Source organism: Silene latifolia, chromosome 1 (assembly GCF_048544455.1).
Source record: "Silene latifolia isolate original U9 population chromosome 1, ASM4854445v1, whole genome shotgun sequence".
NCBI lineage: Eukaryota > Viridiplantae > Streptophyta > Magnoliopsida > Caryophyllales > Caryophyllaceae > Silene > Silene latifolia.
In genome coordinates, this window is record NC_133526.1 from 191,726,433 (window position 1) to 191,752,318 (window position 25,886).

Below are 25,886 nucleotides of genomic sequence, written 5' to 3' on the forward strand. Positions count from 1 at the left end.
GTTTGATCAGTAGACATAATATAGCTAGATCTTTGAATAATGTTGAATCTCATTCTTGTAGTAATGCTAGTGCTATGTTGTTACATGCTAGGCTAGGGCATATTGCTTTTGATAAACTGCAAAATGTATATGGATCAAATGTATCAATAAAATCAGCTGTTTTTTGTGAAACCTGTGTTCTTGCTAAACATCATAAGTCTCCTTTTCCTAGAAGCATTGCTAGAGCATCTGTTCTATTTGAATTGTTACATATGGATGTGTGGGGGCCTTACAAAGTTCCTGCACTTTCTGGGGCTAAGTATTTTTTGACACTTTTAGATGATTTTTCAAGAAATACTTGGACTATTCTATTTCAAACAAAGGACCAGGTTCCTGGATTGATTAAAAGTTTTTTTAGTTATGTTAATACTCAATTTGGTCATAATGTGAAAATTATTCGAAGTGATAATGGAACTGAGTTCATTCAAGATGTTTGTGCTGATTTATTTAAAGATAAGGGTATAGTGCATCAAACTAGTGTTGTAGGAAGACCACAGCAGAATGGTCGAGTAGAAAGGAAGCATAGACACTTGCTGGATACAGCAAGAGCATTAAGACTGTATGCTGGTTTACCCATCAGGTTTTGGGGTGATTGCTTGTTAACTGCTACACACTTAATAAATTTGATGCCCTCACCTGTTATTAATATGAGCACTCCATATGAGTTGTTATTTAAAAGAATGCCTGATTTGAGTATGTTAAGGGTGTTTGGGTGTGTTGCTTATGCTACAATGCCACCAACATTCAAAGATAAATTTGGAAACAGGGCTAGGAAATGTATTTTCCTAGGCTACCCCCATAATGTAAAGGGTTACAGATTGTATGATCTGGACACCAGAAGAATTTTTATAAGCAGGGATGTTTTATTCAAAGAGGAAATCTTTCCTTTCAAGTCACAATCAAGCCAGCAACATGATCCTCAGGACATGGTCAATCCAGCTGACTCAACAGTTGTTATACCAGTCCAGTCTGATGTAGAGACCAATAGTCCACATACTGGTACTTCTGTCATGCCTGGTGTGCTAGAAGATAATTCATCCAATGATGCTCATTTCACTGCTAATCCTAGTATGGATGTTTCTGGTATACCAAGTAATTCAAGGACCTCACCTGGTGTTATTCAAGAAGAACCTCAGGTTCGAAAGTCAAGCAGAACAAGGCATCTGTCTACAAGACTAAAGGGTTTCAAATGCACCCAAAAGTTACCTGTTCAGCATAATGCATCATCAGTTGCTTTACATGCTTCTATTCTAAAGGACATGTCTGACTTTGATGAGTCCTATGTAGCTTCTATAGCTACAGTCTTTGAAGAGTATGAGCCCTACAACTATAAAGAGGCTAATACAGACAGTAGGTGGGTAGAAGCAATGCAAAAAGAGATAACAGCATTAGAGGACAACCAGACATGGGAAGTGGTTGAGTTGCCACCTGGTAAGAAACCCATTGGTTCTAAATGGGTATATAAGATCAAATATAAAGCAGATGGCACTGTAGAAAGGTTTAAAGCCAGGCTAGTTGCAAAGGGGTTTACACAAGTTAAGGATAAAGATTATACCCACACTTTTTCTCCTGTGGCTAAATTCACCACAGTAAGAACCCTACTTGCATTAGCTGCAGCTATGGACTGGAATTTGCATCAATTGGACATCAATAATGCATTTCTCCATGGCTATTTGGATGAAGAAATTTATATGAAAGCACCTGAAGGATATACAGTGCCTCCTGGTCATTTTTGCAAACTGAAAAGGTCCCTCTATGGGCTGAAACAAGCTTCTCGACAATGGAACAAAGAATTAACTAAGTATTTGCAAAGTCTGGGGTTTGAGCAATCTAGACATGATTATTCTTTATTTACTAAATACAATGAGCATACAAAGGTCTTCACAGCTGCTCTAATATATGTTGATGATGTGTTGCTTACTGGCACATCAGACTCAGAAATTCAGAAGGTTAAGGAAGGGCTGCATACAGCTTTTACCATCAAAGATTTGGGTCATATAAGATATTTCCTAGGCTTGGAGATTTCTAGAAACAAAACAGGGTTATTAATTAACCAAAGAAAGTATATATTGGACATATTGAAGGATCTGCAAATGGAGAATTGCACAACAGTTCATTTCCCAATACAAAGAGGTTTAAAACTATCTGTTGATGATGGTGAGTTACTGGAACAACCAGATCAGTACAGAAGATTAGTAGGGAGATTACTCTATCTTAACATGTCTAGGCCAGATATTTCATACTCTGTGCAACATTTGAGCCAGTTTCTTAGTCAGCCTAGACAACCTCATATGACAGCAGCATTACACGTAGTCAAGTACCTGAAGACTACCATCAACACTGGCCTATTCTATAGCTCAACATCTGATTTAAGGTTAACTGCATACAGTGATGCAGATTGGGGGCAATGTGCCTTCAGTTGCAGGTCACTGAGTGGCTATTGTGTCTTCCTTGGCAATGCATTAGTGTCATGGAAAACGAAAAAACAACCTACTGTCAGCAAAAGCTCAGCTGAATCAGAATATAGATCTATGTCTTACACTACATCTGAACTAGTTTGGTTGGATAAGATTCTTGCTGATCTCAGGGTACAAGTTCCAAAGCCTATTCCTCTAATGTGTGATAACAAAGCAGCACAACATATTTCTCTAAATCCAGTTTTTCATGAAAGAACAAAGCACCTTAGCATTGATTGCCACTTTGTTCGAGACAAACAGCAAGAAGGTTTCCTAAAGACACAGCATGTCCAATCCAAGCTGCAGTTGGCTGATATAATGACAAAACCTTTAGGGGCAGACCAGCACAAGTTCTTCTCTCACAAGCTCGGACTTCAATTTTCAGAAAGTCCAGCTTGAAGGGGGGCTATGGACAGTAGGCTATAGTGCAAAGATAGTTAAATAACTAACCTTGGTAAAGTTAGTTATAAAGTTTGTTACAATATAGTTGAGGTGGTTGTACACCTAATACTTAACTAAGTCGGTTATAGAAAGCCTATATATACCACATGATCATACCATTGTAAATTACTTTTTGATGAAATAATATTTCTGATTCATTCCTCTTATTCATTACACATTCATAAGTTCATAGTTACTTTTGGGGAGGTTCCCAAATTTTTGTGTGTGAATTGGGGAACCCCATTGTTGCATAAATGTAATTATGAAATGGGGAGGGTAAATGTAAAAGTTAGTGGAAAATGAGGTGGACGAATAAGAAAAGGAAAGAGAAGATATGGGGAGCCTCACCTTTGCGGATGCTCTTAAACTAACCCCACCTTAATCCGTCACTGAGTTAAGGCATACCGAGCTTGGGCATTGTTGCTTAGATCGGTGAAGTTCAAGTTGATTATTGGAGGTATACTATTTACCTTCTCTTTTTTACCTTCTCTTTTCACAAACGATTTGAATATTGTATATTTTGCCTTATGCATTTGTCATCTGATCCTATTCGATATATATTTGTTTAATCAATTGTACGAGGACAAAGAAAGAAGGTGGGAAGAAAAAGGCAGATAACAATCGTTATTTGTGTTCACAAATTGGTCGAAAGTGCATTATATTATTCACTTTGATACAAGATTGACCAATCGTATAATTTGTCTCTTTCTTTTGTTGCAATTGGTATGTCAGATTAATAATTGTTGATCTAAATTATTGTTGGTCATCAGTTGCATCAATCGTTACTAAGGTAACAATTTTGGTTTAAGACACCGTCTTAATCTTAAAGATGAGTCAAGTATCACAAATATATATAAGACAAAAACAGAATGTATTAAAGTTAGTAGAATGTTTGTTTGTCTCATCTATGCAAGTGAGTGTTATTTCACCCATTTTTCCTTAAGACGGACATCCTTAACGTCCTAAGAAAGATGTCAAAGATTTACTATATTAATTAAGTCGATTGGTTAACTCACATGTTCATAAGATTTCCTTAGGGTTGTGGCAAGACGCATCTGATTAATTAAATTAGTAGAATAATTGATTTGTTCTCAACTTGGATTAGGTTAATTTTAACTTAATAAATTTGTGTTATACCATGTAAGAATTTTAACATAAAATGCTTAGCTTATATAAGACGGTTTTACATAAACTTATTGTAAAATGAGATCTTTTTCTACCCATTTTTACCCACTAATACGGTTGCGTTTAGATCCGTTTTATATTATATTAGTTTAAAATCGCCTTAAATAAGACTAATTGTTTGAGACACGCCTTTTAGTAAGACTTCAAAATTTACAAATACGTAAGTTTAGTGTATTAAAGAGACAGAAAAAGTCATTAGTCTTGCATTTAACCCATAATATGTAAGATAATTGTGTATGTGCTTGAGGTCATGTCTTGTGAGTTAAAATACGTCACACCAATTTAATCTCTTATGTGAGAAACTAGTAGGTTTCACATAGTAATAACGTGAACTAAAGGGGAATTTTCTTTTTGTTGGGAGAGGGTGAAATTCCTACTAGCTCAATAATGATTGGATTTATCTTAGCTAGTTAGTTCAATGGTCCGCAGATGTGTGAGAGTCTTATGAATTTAAGCTGGTCAATATTATTTAGCGAGGAAGCGTAAATATATATTGAGAAGAAAATGAAAGAATGACGTCGGGCCGAGACGACATATATATACAGAGGGTGTGGAGTAAATGATATAAAAACTTATAAACACGAAAGTTTCTCGTTGGATCTTTCTGTCGTGTTAGATCAACTAAAGAAATTATTCCTGTTTTTTTCTATTATCTCTTACCGAAAAAAAAAAAAATCAAAATCAAAACCTACATCACTGGCACATCACGGATTAACGATTAAAGTGCTAGTTTAAATCGGATATTCATATTAGAAATTTCTGAAGTCAAATAGTCATATTTGATCCAAATGTTTTGGATGTCAAATGTTCGAATATTCAAAATAATTGGATCAAATATGGTCTTGTTTTGCATTTTACCTGAATAATTAAGTTTAAAACACTATCGTATTCATCATCTTACATGATAATTTTCTTTGTTTCCCTAGCTCGATTATTTAGGCACGAGGCATGTAGCCATAAAATTGAAGTACCTCTTACATATTGATATTATATTTTAATTTTAACCCTTTATTAAATTGTTGTTATATCAAATTAAATAACATTGTGCAGTTCAAGAATTATACCTAAAATATAGTAGAAAGTTTTAAAAAGCGAAAAAAAATGGAACATTAGAAATACAACTTAATAAAAGGATCACAATCAAGAAATACTCATTAAATCAAATGTTGGTAAATAAACTACTCCCTCTTCACACCTATGTTCTTCCATTGTGTTCAACAATGCGTTTTGCTTATGACGGGTACTATTCGTCATAAACTAAAGACAGATAGTGTCCCTCTCACAATAAGGCAAGTGGGAGGGCAAGTGGGGGGAAATGGAGCACCCCATGAATAATGCCACTTGCATATTGTGAGAGGGCACTATCCGTCTTCAGCTTGTGACGGATAGTGTTCGTCTTCAATGAGAATTTGTGTTCGACAAAATACTACTCACAGTCTCACATATATTAGAGAAATGGGAAGAACACTTTTGTGTGGAGGGATTACAAGGAACACAAAATCTCATTTGTGACGGCACGTATACCATACCATTTTCCCTCACAAATGACCCAAATAGAGGAGAGAGGGAAGCACATGGGGGTGTCCCCATCTTGTCCCCCTATCCGTTTTGTGAGTTGCATTATCCGTCACTTGCTCCGACCCGTCTTCAGGAAGACTAATTGTACAAGGAAAAGTTGTAAATGATAGAAAAATGTACTTTTAATCTGAATCCGATATCCAAATATTTTAATACTAATCTCCATATCCGATTCAAACAAAGAAATTATTCCGAGTAAGATTGCGTATTGGACTGGTTCAGATAATCAGTCGTAATTGTTCACTCATCGACAAACTTAAGTCTCGGTTTTGTCACAAATTCTCATTGAAAACGGGCACTATCCGTCACAAACTGAAGATGGATAGTGCCTCTCTCACAATATGCAAGTGGCACTATCCATATAATGTTCCATTTCCCCCCACTTGCCCTCTCACTTGCCTTATTGTGAGAGGGCTATTATCCGTCACAAGCTTGTAACGGATAGTGTCCGTCACAAGCTTGTGACGGCAAGACGCTTTGAGGTTTTGTTTGGTCATTGGCATTGATTTTGCCTTTTGAAAAACACAAATTCTCATTTGTGACGGATATATCGCCGTCGCAAGCTTGTGGCGGATCAAATACTTTCCATATGAGGAGATAAGATAAAAAGCAAAGTGCCTAGGGAAATGAGAATAGCATTTTGTTTTGTCTTATATAACCATGTGGGTAGTATTTGACCCATCGTAAGCCTGTGACGGATATGCCCGTCACAAAGGAGACTTGAAAAATAATAAAGAATTATTTTTTCTCAAAAAAAAAACCAAAAAAAAACCATTGTTCTATACTTCTATGGCATCCCAATTTTGCCTTTTGAACAACCCCATACCATCCGAATCGAATGTTATTACCGCATACTTACCATTATTTTTAAATAACTTGATAACAGCAGTACAGCACACCTGAAAATGACCCGAACACGACTCGACCTAAGGCCCTGTTCTTTTGGACTTAATTTCAGTTCTAATCAGTTCAGTTCAGTTCAGTTCAGTTCAGTTCAGCTCCATTCAGTTCAGTTCAGTTCAGTTCAGCTCAATTCAGTTCAGTTCAGTTCAGTTCAGTTCAGTTCAGTTCAGTTCAACATTACTATTATTATTCTTATTGATATTCTTATTATTATTTTTATATTAATGTATTTACTATTGTTATTATTATTATAATATTATTTTTATATTTATTATATTACTATTATATTTATTAATAATTAATTCGTATTGTTTATATTATTATATTTATATTTAATACATTTATTATTATTATTATTATATTTATTATATTTATTATTTTATTAATATATTTATTATTATTAATATTATTCATAACATATTTATTATTATTATTATTATATTTAATATTATTATATTAATAAGTTATTATTTAATATTTATTATTTTATTAATATACTCATTATTAATATTATTAATCACATATTTATTATTATTATTATATTTAATATTATTATGTTAATAAGTTATTATATTAGACCTATTATTATTATTATTATATTATTTATTTTTTAGTTGTTATTATTAATATATTATATTATTATTAATAATGTTATCATTTATATTACTAATATATTATTATTTATTTATTTATTATTATATTAATATTTTATTTTTTATATATCTTATTAGATTATATTAATATATTATTATTATTAATGAATAATATTATAATAATATTTATTTATATTATTATTGGTATTATTTTTATTATAATATTTATTATTATTATTATTATTATTATTATTATTATTATTAATATAATCTTTTTATTATTATTTCAGTTCAGTTCAGTTCAGTTCAGTTAAGTTCAGATCAGTTTAGTTCAGTTCAGTTCAGCTCCATTAAGTTCAGTTCAATTCAGTTCAGACAATTTCAGTCCAAAAGAACAGGGCCTAAATCTTGTAACACGTAAAATTATCTGCGCCAATTTGGCCTAACCCGCACCTAACCGATTAACCGTTTGCCAAGCCTAGTTCAGCTACTTATGAGAAGAAAGTTACGGAGCCGTACCAGTATAAGCCCATAACATTACATACGGTTGTTGGTCTTCATTAGTCCAGATAGTACACTAAATTAGTGTAAAACCGCCTTATATTAATGTCTTTTCTAAGGCGGCAACACTTCAGATTTGCACAAGCCAATGTCAAGAATGCTTCAATCTTTCTTACTAACCCACAAATTCTGACCCTAACCCAGAATTTCCGCCATTACGACAGTCATGTTTTTAGTTCCCACGCCGCGTGCAGTGACAGTAGTCGAAGATTACATAATGCACACCAACTGTTTGATGAAATGCCCAGGTGGGATGTTGATCAATGCAGTCGTTTGCTCTTTGAGTATTCGCGTAGTAACAGGAACGTAGAAGCATTGAATTTATTCTGTCATATGCATAAGATGGGCTTGATTGATGACGGGTCGAGCCTGTCGTGTGTGTTGAAAGTGTCTGGTGTTTCGAATAATGTGATTGTTGGACGACAGTTGCATTGCTGTAGTATTAAATCAGGGTTTAGTGTTGATGTTAGTGTGGGTACTTCTTTAGTTAATATGTACATGAAAACTGATAATGTGGATGATGGAACTTGTGTTTTCGATGAAATGGAGGTTAAAAATGTCGTTTCTTGGACTTCTTTGCTATCCGGGTATGCGCATCATGGACTGATTGAACCAGCATTAGGTGTGTTCACTCGAATGCTAGCGGAGGGAATTACACCTAATCCGTTTACTTATGCAACTGTATTCGGGTCCCTGGCAGATTACGGTATGATAGTTAAAGGCACTCAAGTTCATGCACAAGTTATTAAAAGCGGCTTTTTTAATTCGCATGCTTCAGTTGGGAATTCCTTGCTTAACATGTATGCAAAATCGGGAATGGTACGAGAAGCAAGAGATGTCTTCTTAGTCATGGAAATTAAGGATACTGTTTCTTGGAATGGTATGATTGCAGGTTTCGTGGCAAATGGGCTTAACAGTGAAGCTCTTGATTTATTTAAGCGTATGAGGCTAGAAGGCGTTCAGTTGACACGCTTAGTCTTTGCTACCGTCATCAAAGCGTGTGCCAACATGCAGGAATTAGCATTTGCAAGACAACTCCACTGTCGAGTTACTAAGAGTGGGTTTGACTTTGATCTAAATATAAGAACAGCTCTAATGGTTACTTACAGCAAGTGTCGTGTCATGGACGACTCTTTTAAGTTGTTTGAAACAATGAAGCAAACTCAGAATGTAATTTCTTGGACAGCCATGATTACTGGGTATTTGCAGAATGACGGAAAGGAGAAAGCAGTTCACATCTTTCGTGAGATGAACAAATTGGGTATCAAACCAAATGATTACACTTATTCATCTATTCTCACAGCTCACTGTTGTCTTCCGCCTCATCAGATACACGCGCTGGTGGTCAAAACAAGATATTTGGACTCGCTAAGTGTCGGAACTGCTCTCCTGGATGCTTATATTAAGACTGGAAATACTATTGAAGCTGGTAGAGTGTTTGAAAAAATTAGCCACAAGGACATAGTGACCTGGACTGCAATGTTGACTGGATTTGTACAAGTAGGAGACACCGAGGGAGCTATTAGCATATTTCGTCAGTTGACTAAGGAAGGGTCGACTCCAAATGAGTATACATTCTGCAGTGTCATTCATTCATGTGCAGGGACTGAAGCAACATCTGAGCAGGGGAAACAGTTCCATGCTTTCTCGATCAAATATGCATATAACAATGCTTTGTGTGTTAGTAGTGCTCTCGTTAAATTGTACGCAAAGAAAGGTAACATTGATGGTGCAAATAAGGTCTTCAAAAGGCAAAGGGAAAGAGATTTAATTTCATGGAACTCAATGATCTCTGGATTTGCACAACACGGTTATGCCAAAAACGCCCTTGAGGTATTTCAGGAGATGAGGAGGAAAAAGATAAAGATGGACGGGATAACATTCATTGGTGTGATTTCGGCCTGTACTCATGCAGGGCTATTCGAAGAAGGTGAAAAGTATTTTAATTTAATGGTCAGGGAGCATAATGTTCCTCCCTCCATGGAACATTATGCTTGTATGGTGGATCTCTATAGCCGAGGTGGGTTTCTCGATAAAGCCATGAAATTCATAAATGATATGCCATTTCCAGCTGGTGCAACAGTTTGGCGGAGTCTTTTGGGAGCATGCCATGTTCGAAGGAATGTAGAGGTGGGTAAGGTTGCTGCTGAAAAACTTATCTTGCTTGAGCCTGATGATTCGTCAGCCTATGTTTTGTTATCAAATATATATGCAGTATCCGGGGACTGGAAAGAACGAGCCAAAGTAAGGAGGTTAATGGATCAAAGAAATGTGAGAAAGGAAGCTGGTTATAGCTGGATAGAGGTTAAAAACAAAAGTTACTCGTTCTTGGCAGGTGATCGTTATCATCCATTGTCGGATCAAATATATTCAAAGCTTGATGAGTTATGTATTCGATTGAAGGACGCTGGATATCACCCAGATTTGACATATGTTCTTCATGACGTGGAAGATGAGCACAAGGAAGCCATTTTATCTCAACACAGTGAGAGACTGGCATTAGCTTTTGGATTAATTTCAACCCCTTCTGGTACTCCTATCCAAATTGTAAAGAATCTCCGGGTCTGTGGAGATTGTCATACCGTTTTTAAGATGATATCCAAGATTGAAGAACGAGACATAACTGTTCGAGATTCAAACCGGTTTCATCACTTCAAAGGAGGGTCATGCTCATGTGGTGACTTTTGGTGACCTTCTCGTGGAGGGCAAAACCCGCATATCAGATCTCTGTCCCTTCTGAGGTGGAAGTTTCTTCCAAGTTTCTTTTTGGCGCAAAGGAAGCCCAAAAGGCAGTTTTGAGGATGACGGTATTAAACCCGGGTTATAAGTTCCATTCTTCAATGACTTTTACCAGCTAAGCTAACTGACATCTCAAGATACTTCCGAGTTCTATATATATGAAGTTCGATTGGCATGAAATTCCAAAGTGGATGCTGCCTCTCTTTCTGATAGGTAACTTGGGAATGACTAGTTTCTTACTATCTTTGCTTATGTAGACAGTTCCTAAGGAACTGAGAGATCTTTGGTTCTATAAAATTTTGAACGGATCGAAAATGCGTGGAAATTTTTGGCAGGTTAGCGATGATGCACTAGTTCTCTGCAGATAATAGCAGCAGGCTATCAGAGTATCAGATGTTCAGATTGTGATCCTGGAGAGTCTGTATGTCGGGTCTGAGTACGCCATGGAAGTTGACTTATGGTGCCCATGATCTTGTGGCTCAAGTATTGTGCAATGTTGTCGGAAGGAGTGTCATGTCGGCCTCGACGTGCAACCAAAATGAGCTGTTGGGGAAAGATGATTAACAGGCGACTAGTTTACGTTGCCAACAATGGAATCGTCGTTGATTGCCCAATTAAATTGTCAAGAAGACGAGGGGCTCTGGTCTAAGTTGTTCGGGACTGTGGCAACCGGGAGATAATCCCCTACCTTGCTTAATGTAACCTTTATGCATAGCAAATTGATCTAGATTTTTCATACTGGATATTTATAATATTCTAAACGCCATAACTCGAGAAATTTCATTGCACTACCAGAAATTCTTAAAACTCTAGATGCATTGTTTATCGCTTAACCACTAGAATAAGACATATTTAGCTCTAAAACCCGACCCCTCATGAAGAGAGTATTCTACATCATACTACTTACGTAGTATGTACTCCATACTACGCAAGTATTATCATTATCAATGAATTTAAAAACAACACATTCTGGAGAACTTCGTGAAACAAAAATTCGTATATACGGGGTAATAGGTACAATGGTTATCAGTATCAAATGCCAAGCATGCAGTTATTACATACAAAGAAAATTCGTCTAATTTCACTTCACACATCAATTTTTTGTAGTTGAGCAATACAAAACGAAACCACCACTTATGTACCAGTAGCAACGGTTAATTACAATTTAGCCTTCTTCCCCAAACTCTCGTGTGAATCTCTCATGAACTTCAAGGTCAGATTTGCTAACAGTAGGCCTTTGACGAGCAAGAACCTTTTCAAAGTCGGTTCTTGAAATCGGGGGAGGAACTATCTGCAACATTCAAAGATAATAATTGAAAGTTAAAATGGATAGGCTTGAGAGTACTTGCTACTAGCCTAGGGCTGTAGTTCACAATCTCACATATAATCGGAACTTAGGAAGTACCTTAGCAGCTAGTCCTTTTGTGGCAAGATCTTCCATGGTGGTTTGCACAGCACCCGGCTTGCTTGGCCCGCAAGGTATCCATATATCGCCTTTTTCCTGGTAGAAGAACATGGCATCTTGAGTTTTCCGCACAGGTTCGAAAAGCACATCTTTGACCTGTCAGCAGATTTATAGCTTAATTAAAGGCACATAAAAAATTTACAGAAAACATTCCGGAGCAAAACACAATTCTAAATTTGTATAGATCACCAAAAAACGTGTAGAAGGGCAAATTATCAGGACACTTACACAAACTGCTATATCTGAACCAGAGAACCCCTCTGTTTTACGGGCTAAGAATTCGAAGTCGCTCTCGGTCAAGTTATGAGGGGTGTCTCCAAGATGAACCTGGCCACCAGAAAAGAATAAGAACACACTATCCATATATAAGAGGAATATATAGGAGAAAATGAGCTCCAACAATCAAAAACCTTGAACATATGTTGCCTAGCCTTCTGATCTGGTAGTGGAATATATATACGCTTGTCAAAACGTCGTCGAATAGCCTGCAAATAACATTTGCAGCTTTACGTTACAATATCTGATACAAGTTGGCTTAACTCCGTATCTTTTAGAGAAAATCTTACTTGATCTAGAGCATATGGAGTGTTAGTTGCAGCAAGAACAAGAACTTTCTCATCATCATGCCCAACACCCTAAAGAGATCAGAAAATACATCATGAATAAACAGTAAATGTATCCCACATACTGAAAAATAATATTTGCAAGCTTGCAATACAAATATATACAATTCATCTTAATGTTTTAATGTTAATTGGCAAGGAACGGAATAAAGTCAAAACTACTGAAAATTTATTAGGTTTTCTGATCAGAGCCAAGTTTTCAGGGCCCAAATATTGAGGTCGAGATTGAGATGGAGATCAAGAGAGTGTGTTTGAAGGTGTTAACATAAGGAGTAGCCCATAAGAGAGAGATACACCACCACTGCGAAGTTAATTCACGCTAAGGAAAAATGCTCATATAACAAACTATCCAGCTCAATCTATAACAAATTTACCTGCATTTGCACTAGCAGCTCTGTCTTGATACGTCTGGAAGCTTCACTCTCATTCCCTTCTCCACGCTGACCACATAATGAGTCTATTTCATCAACAAAGATGATTGAAGGGGCACTCTCCCGAGCCATCTGAAAAAGGTTGGAAACTAACTTTTCACTTTCACCCATCCACTTTGAGACCAAGTCCGAGGAAGAAATGCTGACAAAACAACAATAAAGAGCTGAAGAGGGTAACAAAATATTGTAAACCTCAACTTCATAAAGAAAAACGGGGCCATGCAAAGGAAGCAGAAAAGATTGACCTTATGGTGACAAAATTATTAACTGCTATACTACACCATACAATAGATTGAGAAACCCAATCAGTGCACCTTACAAGTCGCTGAGATCTGTTTACTTATCTTTTTCTCAGACGAATAAGGCAAAGTGAGGAGAAAAATCTGATAAATACGATGGGAATAAAAATTACGTGAGCTACAGAGGGCCATGGGAGTCATCAACAATCATAATATAATAATGCAACGACGTCAACAAGGAGGGGGTTCATTTGTAGTCTCTAGTAAACAAAACAACAACCAAATTACCTAGTCCTGGAGAATATTTATTACGTTTCCTCATCAGAGCCAAATTTTCAGATATGGAAAGGAGATCAAGAGAGTGTGTTTGAAGGTGTTAACATAAGGAGTAGCCCATAAGCGTGTGATTAAATTATTGATATGGAAAGGAGCTTTGAAAATTTATTAGGTTTCCTCATCAGAGCCGAGCCAAATTTTCAGGGCCCAAATAGATTGAGAAACCCAATCAGTGCACCTTACAAGTGGTTGGGGTCTGTTTACTTATCTTTCCTCGGGTGAAAGAATAAAAGTGAGCAGAGAACTCCGATAAATAAAATACGATTCAAAAAATCGTGAGCTAAAGAGAGCCTTGGTAGTCATAGACGATCAGTATACAAAATGCAACACCGTCAACAACGCAGCAACCAAATTACCTAGTCCTAGTCACTCCTAGAGGAAATATAAGAAAGGTAACTCCTAAAGCAACCAAATTACAAACATACACCTAGCACACTTACCTGAAGAACGTAGAATCTGCTTCAGTAGCAACAGCCTTTGCCAAGTACGACTTTCCAGTTCCAGGTGGTCCATAGAGAAGAAATGCCCTCCATGGTCGTCTCTTACCTAAGCATGGGCAGACCAATCAGTTAAAATTCATATTGCAGTTCAGTTAAAACCGCGTACAAATTCACTATTCACTATAATCCACCAACAAAAAATCATTAAATATAGGGTTCTCTACGATTATTTTTACTTTTAACTAAACAAGATTCATCTAAGCTCAGCAAAGACGGTGAACAAACCACATTCAATCGTTCACCTATCACACAATTACAATCACAAAAAACGCGACAAGGGCTCAATTTCAGCAGACTTTATCAAAATTCACCAAAACCATTCCAATTAATCATCAACATTCAGTTTTTCACCTAAGAGTCTAACACAATTGAAATCCACCAAATACAAATAACTGATCACCAACATCCATCAAAAATCGGCAAAAAAAGGCTGCAAGAAAACACACTCATATTCAAATTAACCAACTTTATACTCTCTCCGTCCCAATCATTTGTTTACCTTTGATTAAAATACGTCTCACAAAGAATATAAAGGGTAGACAAATGAATGGGGCGGAGGGAGTGAACAATACTTCATCGGTTTCATTTAATTGTATACATTTTTCAAAACCCGTAAATTACCAGTAAAGAATTGCGGAAATTTAACAGGCAAAATCACAGCTTCCTGAAGAGCTTGCTTAGCACTTTCCAATCCAGCAACATCACTCCACTTAACATTCGGTTTCTCCCTAACAATCGCCGAATTCAACCCGGATCGCAACTTATCCTTCTCTGCATCATCACCGCCTTCGCCGTCCTTCGGTTTCCCCTTAGGCCGGGCTTTTACAGCAGCATCAACCCCGGTCGGACCAGGCCCCGACCCGCCACCTTCATCGAGAACAACTCGAATCTCCTCCGCCCGACGAAGATACTCGGTGAATTTCTGGGTAATTGCTTCGCGAATTTTAGGGTTTTTTTCGTATTTGAGATGAGTTTTGAAGTATTCGAGAGCGTTCATGTATAAAGGAAAGGCTTTTGCGTAATTTCCGGCATTGTCTTCTGTTACGGCTTGTTTGATGTACTCGATTGCTTGTTCTTTGAAATTGCTGTACATTTTTTACGATTTGATTGAATTGATTTGGGGAATTAGGGTTTAGGGTTGAATTTGGGGAAAAATTAATCGGTTTTCGTGTGATGGAAGAGATCGAGGAGAGAGACAAAAGGAAGGAGGGAAAATTCGTCGTTTTTGCGCGAGATTTTTTTATTTTATTTGTAAACGGTGTTTTTTTCCGAATAGGATGTAGTGTTTGGTTAAGATTAGAATTAAAGTATAAAACTACTTTTAAAAATATTTATTATTTTTTATAGATTAAAAAAATTATGAAAATATTATTCCTCGAATTGTTTAGGATAATATTTGAACCAAACGGGTTAAATATTTATCATATCAATCAATCAATACTATATATTAAATCCAGAAACCAAGGGATTTCAATGTAATTAAAGAAATCTATACAAACTAATTATATTATATAGTTTAAAATCGATAGCACCGTGTGATGGACCTGATTAAGGGATCTCAATGCAAATATTATATAGTTTGGGTTAAAATTAAATTATATAGAAGTTTGGTAACTTTCCTAAACATTTGTAAGACTAAAACATGGCCAATTTCCTTAAAATAAAATAATTAATTAAGATGATCAATTTTAAGGAGACTAAAAGAAAAGAGATGCTTGGTAATTTTCCTAAATATTTATACAAGACTAAAAGATGGTCAATTTCCTTAAAATAAAATAATTAATTAGTATAAACATGCACACTTATGGTATTAATTATTATCAACATAAAATTATATATTAAATTTAAAATCTATGCAATTTTATTAAACTTTATTATAGTTTATTAGATGTATAGAGATGTTAATTATTTAACATACAAAAATATAATAAGTAGGTTATAAATAATTCAAGCTAGATTCCATAATATATAATATTGCATAATTCTTCCGAATTGATTTAAAACATATATGTAATATATTTATATAAATATATAATCCTCTTAAAATTGCATGCCTAAGTAGTAAAAGTAATTTCGTCAGTAAAGAAAAAAATTGTAGTAACACTGGATATAGTTATATGATAGTAATCACTCATTTGAATAGTAAAAGTAACAATATTATCAGCGAGATTAGTGAAAGTGGTAGAAATAACAACGGGAGTAGTGAAATAATCAATATTAATGCGGCAAAAGTGAAAGTAACAATAATTACGGCGGGAATAGTGAAATTATCAATATTAATACGGCAGTAGTAACAATAACAATAATTACGGCGGGAGTAGTGAAAGTAACAATGATTACGGGCAAGTACTGAAATGTTATTACTATTGTTTCATTAATAAAATTAAAATATTAATAGCGGGAGTAGTGAATTTGTCTCAAAATTTATTTCATCGTAATTTTAGGATATGTCATAGAAAAATATATTAATGATAAATTTATGGGTTATGCAACTTTAAGTAATTTTATTTAATAAACAAAAAAATTTAATGGTAAGTAGAGGTAGCCCGGGCGAAGCCGGGCACCAATACTAGTACTATATATTAAATCCAGAAACCAAGGGACTTCAATGTAATTAAACAAAGTTATACAAATTAATTATACTATATAGTTTTAAATCATTAGCACCGTGTGATGGACCCGATTAAGGGACCTCAGTGTAAATATTATATAGTTTTGATTAAAAGTATAATATAAAGATCCTTGATGAAGAATATTTATGGAAATTACATTAAATTAAAGGAATTAAATTTAGAAAATACAAGAATATAGTGATTTTCCTTAAAATTAACATGCCTCACTTATAGAATTAATTAGTATTATCGTAGAATTTTACATTAAATTAAATGTAGTAAAAGTAATAGTAGCAGCAACTAGATTAATAAAATTAACGGTATTAATTATACAAATTAATTATACTATATAGTTTTAAATCATTAGCACCGTGTGATGGACCCGATTAAGGGACCTCAGTGTAAATATTATATAGTTTTGATTAAAAGTATAATATAAAGATCCTTGATGAAGAATATTTATGGAAATTACATTAAATTAAAGGAATTAAATTTAGAAAATACAAGAATATAGTGATTTTCCTTAAAATTAACATGCCTCACTTATAGAATTAATTAGTATTATCGTAGAATTTTACATTAAATTAAATGTAGTAAAAGTAATAGTAGCAGCAACTAGATTAATAAAATTAACGGTATTAATGTGTGAGTAGTGAGAGTTATAATAATGATAGTTGGAGTAGTGAAAGTAACTACGAATATAGTGAAAGTAAAGTGGTAACAATGAGAAAAAGTATGAACAATTAAATAACCAATCGACTCAAGAAAATATTTTATTTATTTAAATATAGGCCGGATAAAATTAACGGGAATAATGAATTTAACATGAAAAAATAGAGGAATTAGTAAAAGAAACAGTAGTAACCACGGGAGTAGTGAACGTAGTGATATTAAAAAAGAATGTCGTGAAAGTAATAATATTAATAGCGGGGTAGTGAACGTGTCTCATAATTTGAAAATAAATTTTACATTTCGTCATAATTACAAGATATGCCGTAGAAAAATATATTACAAATAGTAAACGTGTGAGTTAGACAACTCCAACATAGTTTATTTCATTGAAAATAAAATTTAACGGTAAATAAAGGTAGCCCGGGCGAAGCCGGGCACCAAACCTAGTCCTTATTATAATTTGATAATACACACTTGAAAATACATAAGCTTAAACTGACCGGATTTGCCCGATCCGACATAAATCCTTGCAAATACGGAGTGTGAAATAACCTGACTCAAACGAACGCTACCCGCCGCAATTTGGTTGAACTATTCGTAAGGTCAAATTAAAGGCAATAATATAAAAGCCTTCGATTTTTGTGAAATAAGGAAAACAAGTTTGATCACACAGGGACAGAAGGGTTCATTTGACAAAGTATAGTAAGTGTTCCATCTTAAAACATTTCCAATATGATGAGTAGTTCGCTTGGCTTATAAGATGGTATAAACTATGTCTCATTCATAGCCTATGTGGAACACTCGATGACATTTAGATGAGTTGAAACTTACTTCTCAAAATTTCAGATATAAACATGGTTCTTTTTAAACTGAATTACTTGAATTAAATTAAACTAAATTGAATGGGAATGGATCTAAACTTACTTAACTAAAGTAACCGCATCGTCATTGAACTAAATCCATAGGAGCTAAATTTTAATGTCTTAAATTGAATTGGATAGAACTTAACTTATAATAATTGAAATAAACTGGGAAAAACAGAGGAAAAAAATCCAGGTCATAATCACTAGAAGACCCTTAGTTATGCTAGGAGGGAGTCTGAGCCGCTGATTTTTATAATACAATGTAGAATTATCAACCAGACTCCTTGAGGCCTTGACTCAATAATGGAGTCTTAAATATTAACCCACAAAATCAATAATTTAACCCTCACCCCTTTATTATTTACTCCAAAATCGGTCACCGATCATAACTTGAATCAAAAGGTACGTCAATGAAGTGCAAAACCGGAAGCATCTTTGCAATGAGACAGATCCACTTCATAGGTTATGTCATATTGTCAGCAACTGTCATTATAAAAATCAATTCCCAGATCAGAATCTCTTCATATTACATCAAACTATGAATACTTACAAAGTTTGAAACTTTCAAATTTGTTTCATTCTGTTGCAGATAATATTCTCTGTTATCAATTATCAATACTTACAAAATTCATTGATAAAACTATAGTTTAAAAAGTCCACTATCACTTATTCTTACTTTCTTAGGGTCACTTCCAGTAGTAGTGGGATTTTGCTGAACAAAGAGTATGGAGGATTGATTGATTCCCATAAAGCTGTGATCCGGTTAAAGAACGCTCCAATCGTATCTTACCAAAAGAATGTCGGATCCAAGACGAGTATCTCGTTCATACATAGCATTGTTCTACACGTTTGTGCAAGAAAAGACGATTGTTTTTGCCACTCTTATGGGACTAACATTCCGATTGTTCTGTACATGTGTCATCCTGCACAGTTTCTAGATTATGTGGTTTGCAACTCGTCTCATAAATCGCCTTTGATTGTCACTGACCCGCGATTTGACGTGTTATGTGCTCGAGTTGTGAAGTACTACTCTTTGAAACGATTTGCTAGTGAAGGATCGAATAAGAGATTTGAACAGTGGAACTCTGCCCATGATTCTTTGTTTCATTACTCTTCCGGTATGCAGGCTGTGACGCTAGCATTGGGCATATGTGATCGAGTAAGCTTGTTCGGGTTTGGGAAATCGGGTGTAGCTAAACATCATTACCATACTAATAGGACGAAAGAGACCAAGGCACACGATTATGAGGCAGAATACGATTTCTACCGCGTGCTTGTAAAGAAACCGCGCAGTATTCCATTTTTCCCCGAAAATTTTGAGTTCCCTCCTGTGGTAATTCATCTTTGACATAATCTTCTGTGGCATTAGGAAAAACTCTTAGGCCTTCCGGTGTACGGGTCATGTACCATGTCGACATATACTCGTACAGCCTAACAAATGGGAAGTTTCTTTCACCTTTGATTAAAATATCCCACACAAAAAATTAAAAAGTAAATGAATGCGACCGATGGAGTGACAACTATTTTTTAATCGTTGTATGTTCAAATCGATGTCGTTGTAATTCTTTTCTTTGAAAGATTAATTGGAAAGATAAAACTCGCATTCTCGGCATTACTCTATATACGCGGACTAGAGGTGTACAACATAGTGGGCTAGCCCGTACCTCTGGGCCACAAAACCACATCCATCCCTTAGCACAGCCCGACACGGCCCGCCTCCCCTCGGGTTGGGCTAGTGTTCACATTTCATAGGCTTGACCCGGTCCAGTACTACAAAAACAAAAAAAACAAAGGGGTCCGGCCAGCCTTGGCCCGCTACTCAGTGGGCGGGTTTTGGGCTGGAAGAATCTGGCACGACACTGGCTCGACCTAGCCCTGTTTCATTTTTGGGTCGTGCCTAGGCTGCAACCCCACGACCCATCGCGACACGCTCTGGCCCGGTCCACTGAACAACTCTGTCTACGTCCGAATCACAGCTTGCCCTTTTCGAGTGTCGTTGCCCCAATCCGCATCCAAACAGAGGACTCAAAGTTCAAATTGACCCGACCCCTCCGTTACATCCGGAATAGTGCAACCCAACACAGATGCTTATTAACCCAATGCCTCAAATCTCAACTGATCCAACCCGCACTTGATTGACCGGTATGTTGCTAGATGTAATTAGACTCCTTGTCATGTTTAAGCGGGCAAATCATTGGGTCCATTTCCGGTTCATCATCGTGGGCCTTTATATTGCTCAAACTAAAATATTTCTACATCAAGGTTCAAAGGACCAATACGGTTCGCTCTGATCAATGGGCTACCCACATATATTAACCCAATTGTCGACGGATTACTTCAAATTGTCGCTTATTTTAATGAACTATCCCTCCCGACTCAAACATTTCAATTAAACTTTTGATAAACTATTTAATCGATAAATCAAAACTAATAACTAATATCGAATAATTAACGATCAAATCAAAACGACGAATTACGAATCGAATAATGTTAAATTAATCAATATAAAACGAATCGATTTTTCTAAAATAATCGAAACAACGTTAAACTAAACGACATAAAAGAAAATCAGCGAAAACAAATTGATTTTTTTTTCTTGAAAAAAAAAACGAAAAAAGAAAGGGGAAAAGTGGAGCCGACACGGTTGGATACAGGCTAGGACGTGGAACCATCACGTCTCCACCTGAAAATATATGTGGAGCCACCACGTGCGGACCCAGGCACGAGCGTGGAGGTCTTTTTTTTTGACAACAATGAACCCTTTATAATTAAAAGACTAGCAAAATACAACAAAGTTTAGCCTGTTGCCAGGCTTACAGACCATAAAGGATGAAGTACAAACAAAGTACGGATCCGAAAGACAGAGTGTCGTACAGTAATTGGTACTGGCAATATGTTTGCCAGAACGGAGGATAATTTTCGACATGTAACACGGAAATTAACGTGGCTATAGTTCTTAATTCTGTTGAGCATAACACATAGCTAGAATGAGTAATCGTGCAGCAGCAATGAACGACGATCCTGCCCGTACAGTGTTAGAAACCGAACATCCCAAAGCCGAATCCAATAGAACACCAGTGAAACACTGTGAGGACCGAACTTGGTGTGTAGAGACTAAAATGCAAACACCATACTCCCCTTGCACAGAAGTAATGCCTGCATTTTTTATAAAAGGAAGGCGCACAACATGCGTTTCAAAAGAAGACTTACTCAGATGAAGCCGAGAATTAGAACTTACCAGATCACCAATGAGGCGATAAATACCTTCAGGCTCAACAGGACAATTTTTGAAAACAACCAAATTGCGAGAGGTCCAGATTGCACGGAGTACACAACAAAAATAGATCAAGCTGGAGTCCGTGTCCGAGCCAAAAGATTGAGGAGTAAGATAAGATAGAAAATCCGCAATCCATGTGAGAAAGGGAGTAAAAGGGTTCACCATGGGATTAATACCCAGCCAAGAAGATTTCCATAAGTGCTGAACTATCGTACATGATCTAAACAAGTGGCCCATAGACTCATGGGAAGAGTGGCAAAGATGACAGTCTTGCGCCACATTCAAACCGCGTGATAGTAAATTAACATTTGTTGGTAAAATGTTGTGTGCCATACGCCAAAGAAGGATTGACAACTTACGTGGCATCGTCTTTTTCCATACAATGTGCCAAGGAAATTGGTGAACCCTAGAGCGAGCAGAGGTAGCAGGTATAATTTGTGACCAAAGGAAGAAGTAGCCTGACTTTGCTGAGTAAAGACCATCCTCAGTAAATTTCTAATAAATAAAGTCGTCAATATCAGGGGCTGGAGGTTCCATAGCAATGATGTCTTTGGTTGTTTTAGAAGAAAAATAACGGAAAAGCATAGACGGGTTCCAGTCCCCAGAATCCAAAATAAAAGATGATAAAGGTGGTGGTGGGTCTGAAAAGGGTGTATTGAATGTTGGTAATTCTCCATTCACCCACCGACTCGACCAAATATCAACTAACTTACCACTACCTAATTTCCAGCAAATAGCATCTTTCGTCAAATTCACTGCACGACATATGCCAGACCATGCATAAGAGACATTAGAGACACAAGACCCGGAGTTCGGAATAGGTAGATCCTTCCGGTATTTTACAGTCCAAAACTTTGCAAGTAAGGTAGTCGGTTGGGAAGTAATACGCCAGAAGTTTTTGAGGAGTAAGGATTGACTCAGCAAGAATGTATTCTTAATACCGAGACCGCCATATTCCTTTGGAGACTGCAAAATCTCACGTCGAAGCCAGTGTATTGTATTCTTGTTCCAATCATTACGCCACCAGAAAGCGGTAATTAGAGCATCAATTTTACGGCAGACACCATGTGGAAGAGGAACACAAGATAAAATATGGTTAAGAGAAGCTAATAGAATAGACGAGATAATAATAAGCTTACTCGACTGGCTTAGATGAAGTGTTGTCCATGAAGTAATGCGTGTAGTAATCTTGTCAATTAAAGGAAGAAATGGTTCCGATTTTTTCCGCGGGATATCAATTGGAACACCCAGATAATCCCCGAAATGAGTAACCGTGGGCATCTTCAAGATAGTCGTCAGATGAGCTCGGAAATCCATTGGCGTGTTCGGACTGAATTTAATGTATGATTTGTCTAGATTAATCATTTGTCCAGACCCAACTTCAAACTCCTTGAGTAAATCTCGCAGGGCTTCAAAAGAATTATTTGTAGCTTTACAGCATAGTAGAGCATCATCCGCGTAAAATAAATGCGATAATGTAGGCGCATATCTTGAGATCTTGATTCCAGTAAAATACTACATCCGTTCTGCCTTGGCAAGCTGTCGTGATAAAACTTCCATACAGATAATAAACAAATAAGGGGATATAGGATCTCCTTGCCGCAGACCAGAAGTAGGTTGCAGTGCTTGAGAAGGCGTGCCATTTATAATTATCCTATAAGAAACCGTTGAGATGCATTCCAAGATAAGATTGCGCCAATGTGTAGGGAAACCCATATGTCTCATTACGGCCATGAGGAAATGCCAAGATACGCGGTCAAAAGCCTTGCTCATATCCAATTTCAGTACCGCATAACAATTAGTCCCCCTTTTTGTTTTGTTGATGTAATGAAGTACTTCATGCGCGACCAGGCAACCATCAGACATTAGACGACCCGGGACAAATGCTTGTTGCGAATCCGAAATAATTGAAGGGATCACCAGTATGAGTCTGTTAGCAATGCACTTAGAAGCAATACGGTAAATAACATTGCATAGACTAATAGGGCGGTAATGAGTAACTAATTCAGGATGATCGATCTTCGGAATGAGAACAATATGCGTGTGTGGACAGCGGGCCGCCCACGGGGGCGCTTGGTGAGAAGGTCGAAAACAAGCGTTTGCATTTTGTATGGAGTCGCCACCAATTTTTATGGGAAATTGGAACCGTTCGAATACCTCATGTCATGTCAAGACACAAAGTAGTGACATGAACACTAAGTAATCGTTACCCTTAGCATTCTATGTCTAGAATGACTCTCGTGGATGCCAATGAACACGGGTGCTCACGGAGATTTGGAGTAAGGGGTGAGGGTACGTATTAGGAAGCTCTTTTGATCGAACACCTAATCCCGCCCGCCTCGATAGCGGCCTCTACTAATGATTAGGGAAGTTATTCGTACTTGATATATCGTCGGCTATATGCATGCAATGCAACATCCAAGTTTTAATCCTAGCATGTGAAGATTAGACTAAGTCGGTGAACAATTAATTAGCCAACAATTAATGTCGAGGTTGGATTTAATGCTCATTTACATGTGAAGGCATACAAACAATAAAAGAAATACAATAAAAGAAAATTACAATAATGGAAAATTACAATAATTACATTGGAATAGGCGATTTATGTCGAAAATACCTTTAAAACGGATAATTTGAGAAAAAGAATAAAAGAATAAAATCAAATAAATTAACAAACAGATCAGAAGGTGATAATACGGATATTAGTCAATTAATACGTAAGCTAATTAAACTAGGTCAAGGCAGAAACGGAGTTCAGGGACAGAAATCATCCTGGAACAGGCGCAGCAGAGCTGCGCCCTCTGGAAGAGGCGCAACGATTCTTTGCGTCGTCATTCAAGGGCTTAGTTCGGGCCGTAGCGAGCGCAAATCGTTAATGTCAATTGATGATTTTAATGGTTGATTAAATATTTACTCGGATGGAAGTAATTAATAGGTTATTTATCATGTGAATGGGTCATAAAAACAGTAAAACATGAGTGAGACGGAATTAAGATGAACGATCGATTAGTGAATTAAAAACAAACTAAACTAATTAATCTAAACATGATGATATACATGACGAATTAATGATGAGCATGTGAATAAACAGATTAGAATGTATCAATGACGAATTCCAGAGACTCAATATGAACAAATTGAATCTCTAAAATCCGGGTTTGAATTTAATGACGAAAACCCGCGAATATTGGATTATAAGGGATTTAAGTCGGATTAAAGATGAATTAAAACGTGTTAATGATGATGATTAATATACATGTGAATTATATGCTATCATGTGAACGAAGAATTAACCAAACAAACAAAATAAATAAGGAAGACGAAATCCACAGAGGACGAAGAAGAAGAAAAGAAGCAGGAACTGCGGCAGCCTCACGAAGAGGCGCAGCAGGAACTGCGCTCCTTCGAAGAGGCGCAGCAGTTGCTGCGTCTTTTCTCGACTGTCAGTCTTCTGAAAATCCGTAAAAAGAGGTTTTAAAGACGGTTTTAGAAATCGGTGTTAATGGTATTTTCGACGTAAACCTTACAATGATGATACAATAAAATAAAATACAGTAAATAAGATAAGGATTATACACCCTCAGACTTACATGTTGACGGAACGAGAAGGACTAAGAAAATCGATTAGTGATGCTCGACGCGAATGCAATGAAAGAGTGCCCTCGTTGTGGACAGCGGGCCGCCCACGGGGGCGCTTGGGACGAAGGGAGCTCGCAAAAAACAAGCGTTTGCATTTTGTAAGGAGTCGCCACCAATTTTTATGGGAAATTGGAACCGTTCGAATACCTCGTGTCATGTCAAGACACAAAGTAGTGACATGAACACTAAGCAATCGTTACCCTTAGCATTCTATGTCTAGAATGACTCTCGTGGATGCCAATGAACACGGGTGCTCACGGAGATCTGGAGTAAGGGGTGAGGGTACGTATTAGGAAGCTCTTTTGATCGAACACCTAATCCCGCCCGCCTCGATAGCGGCCTCTACTAATGATTAGGGAAGTTATTCGTACTCGATATATCGTCGGCTATATGCATGCAATGCAACATCCAAGTTTTAATCCTAACATGTGAAAATTAGGCTAAGTCGGTGAACAATTAGTTTAACAAATAATTGGGTCGAAGTTGGAATTTAATGCTCATTTACATGTGAAAACATACAAACAATAAAAGAAATACAATGAATCATAAATTATAACAAGGGAAATTACATTAATTACAACGGAATAGGCGATTTATGTCGAAAATACCTTTAAAACGGATGATTTGATAAAAAAAAGAATAAAAGAATAAAATAAAGAAACGAATAAGTCAGAAGGTGATAATACTAATATTAGTTGATTAATACGTAGCTAATTAAACTATGTCAGAGCAGA

The 25,886-nt window shown here is 36.4% G+C and overlaps 3 protein-coding genes across 4 annotated transcripts; 2 read left to right on the plus strand and 1 right to left on the minus strand.

Annotated features, from left to right (window-relative positions):
* Nucleotides 1-7,595: 7,595 nt before the first annotated feature.
* LOC141614319 (pentatricopeptide repeat-containing protein At2g27610) lies at nucleotides 7,596-11,273 on the plus strand. 2 transcript variants are annotated; one of them, XM_074433075.1, is made up of 2 exons: nucleotides 7,596-10,708; nucleotides 10,831-11,273. In XM_074433075.1, exon 1 carries the CDS (start codon nucleotides 7,802-7,804, stop codon nucleotides 10,445-10,447), a length of 2,646 nt encoding a protein of 881 aa, XP_074289176.1. In that variant the 5' UTR covers nucleotides 7,596-7,801; the 3' UTR covers nucleotides 10,448-10,708; nucleotides 10,831-11,273. The 2 variants fall into 2 exon arrangements, with proteins under 2 accessions (XP_074289176.1, XP_074289180.1); XM_074433079.1 differs by having other exon boundaries at nucleotides 10,860-11,273.
* A 200-nt stretch (nucleotides 11,274-11,473) lies between these two features.
* LOC141614326 (protein SUPPRESSOR OF K(+) TRANSPORT GROWTH DEFECT 1) lies at nucleotides 11,474-15,368 on the minus strand. The gene is made up of 8 exons (XM_074433085.1): nucleotides 14,711-15,368; nucleotides 14,030-14,135; nucleotides 12,958-13,156; nucleotides 12,527-12,595; nucleotides 12,371-12,445; nucleotides 12,189-12,287; nucleotides 11,901-12,056; nucleotides 11,474-11,786 (listed from the first exon to the last, which is right to left on the minus strand). Exons 1-8 carry the CDS (start codon nucleotides 15,180-15,182, stop codon nucleotides 11,661-11,663), a joined length of 1,302 nt encoding a protein of 433 aa, XP_074289186.1. The 5' UTR covers nucleotides 15,183-15,368; the 3' UTR covers nucleotides 11,474-11,660.
* Nucleotides 15,369-18,774: 3,406 nt separating this feature from the next.
* On the plus strand, nucleotides 18,775-19,584 carry LOC141590051 (beta-1,6-galactosyltransferase GALT29A-like). Its single transcript, XM_074410669.1, has 2 exons — nucleotides 18,775-18,789; nucleotides 18,883-19,584. Exons 1-2 carry the CDS (start codon nucleotides 18,775-18,777, stop codon nucleotides 19,582-19,584), a joined length of 717 nt encoding a protein of 238 aa, XP_074266770.1.
* Nucleotides 19,585-25,886: the final 6,302 nt, after the last annotated feature.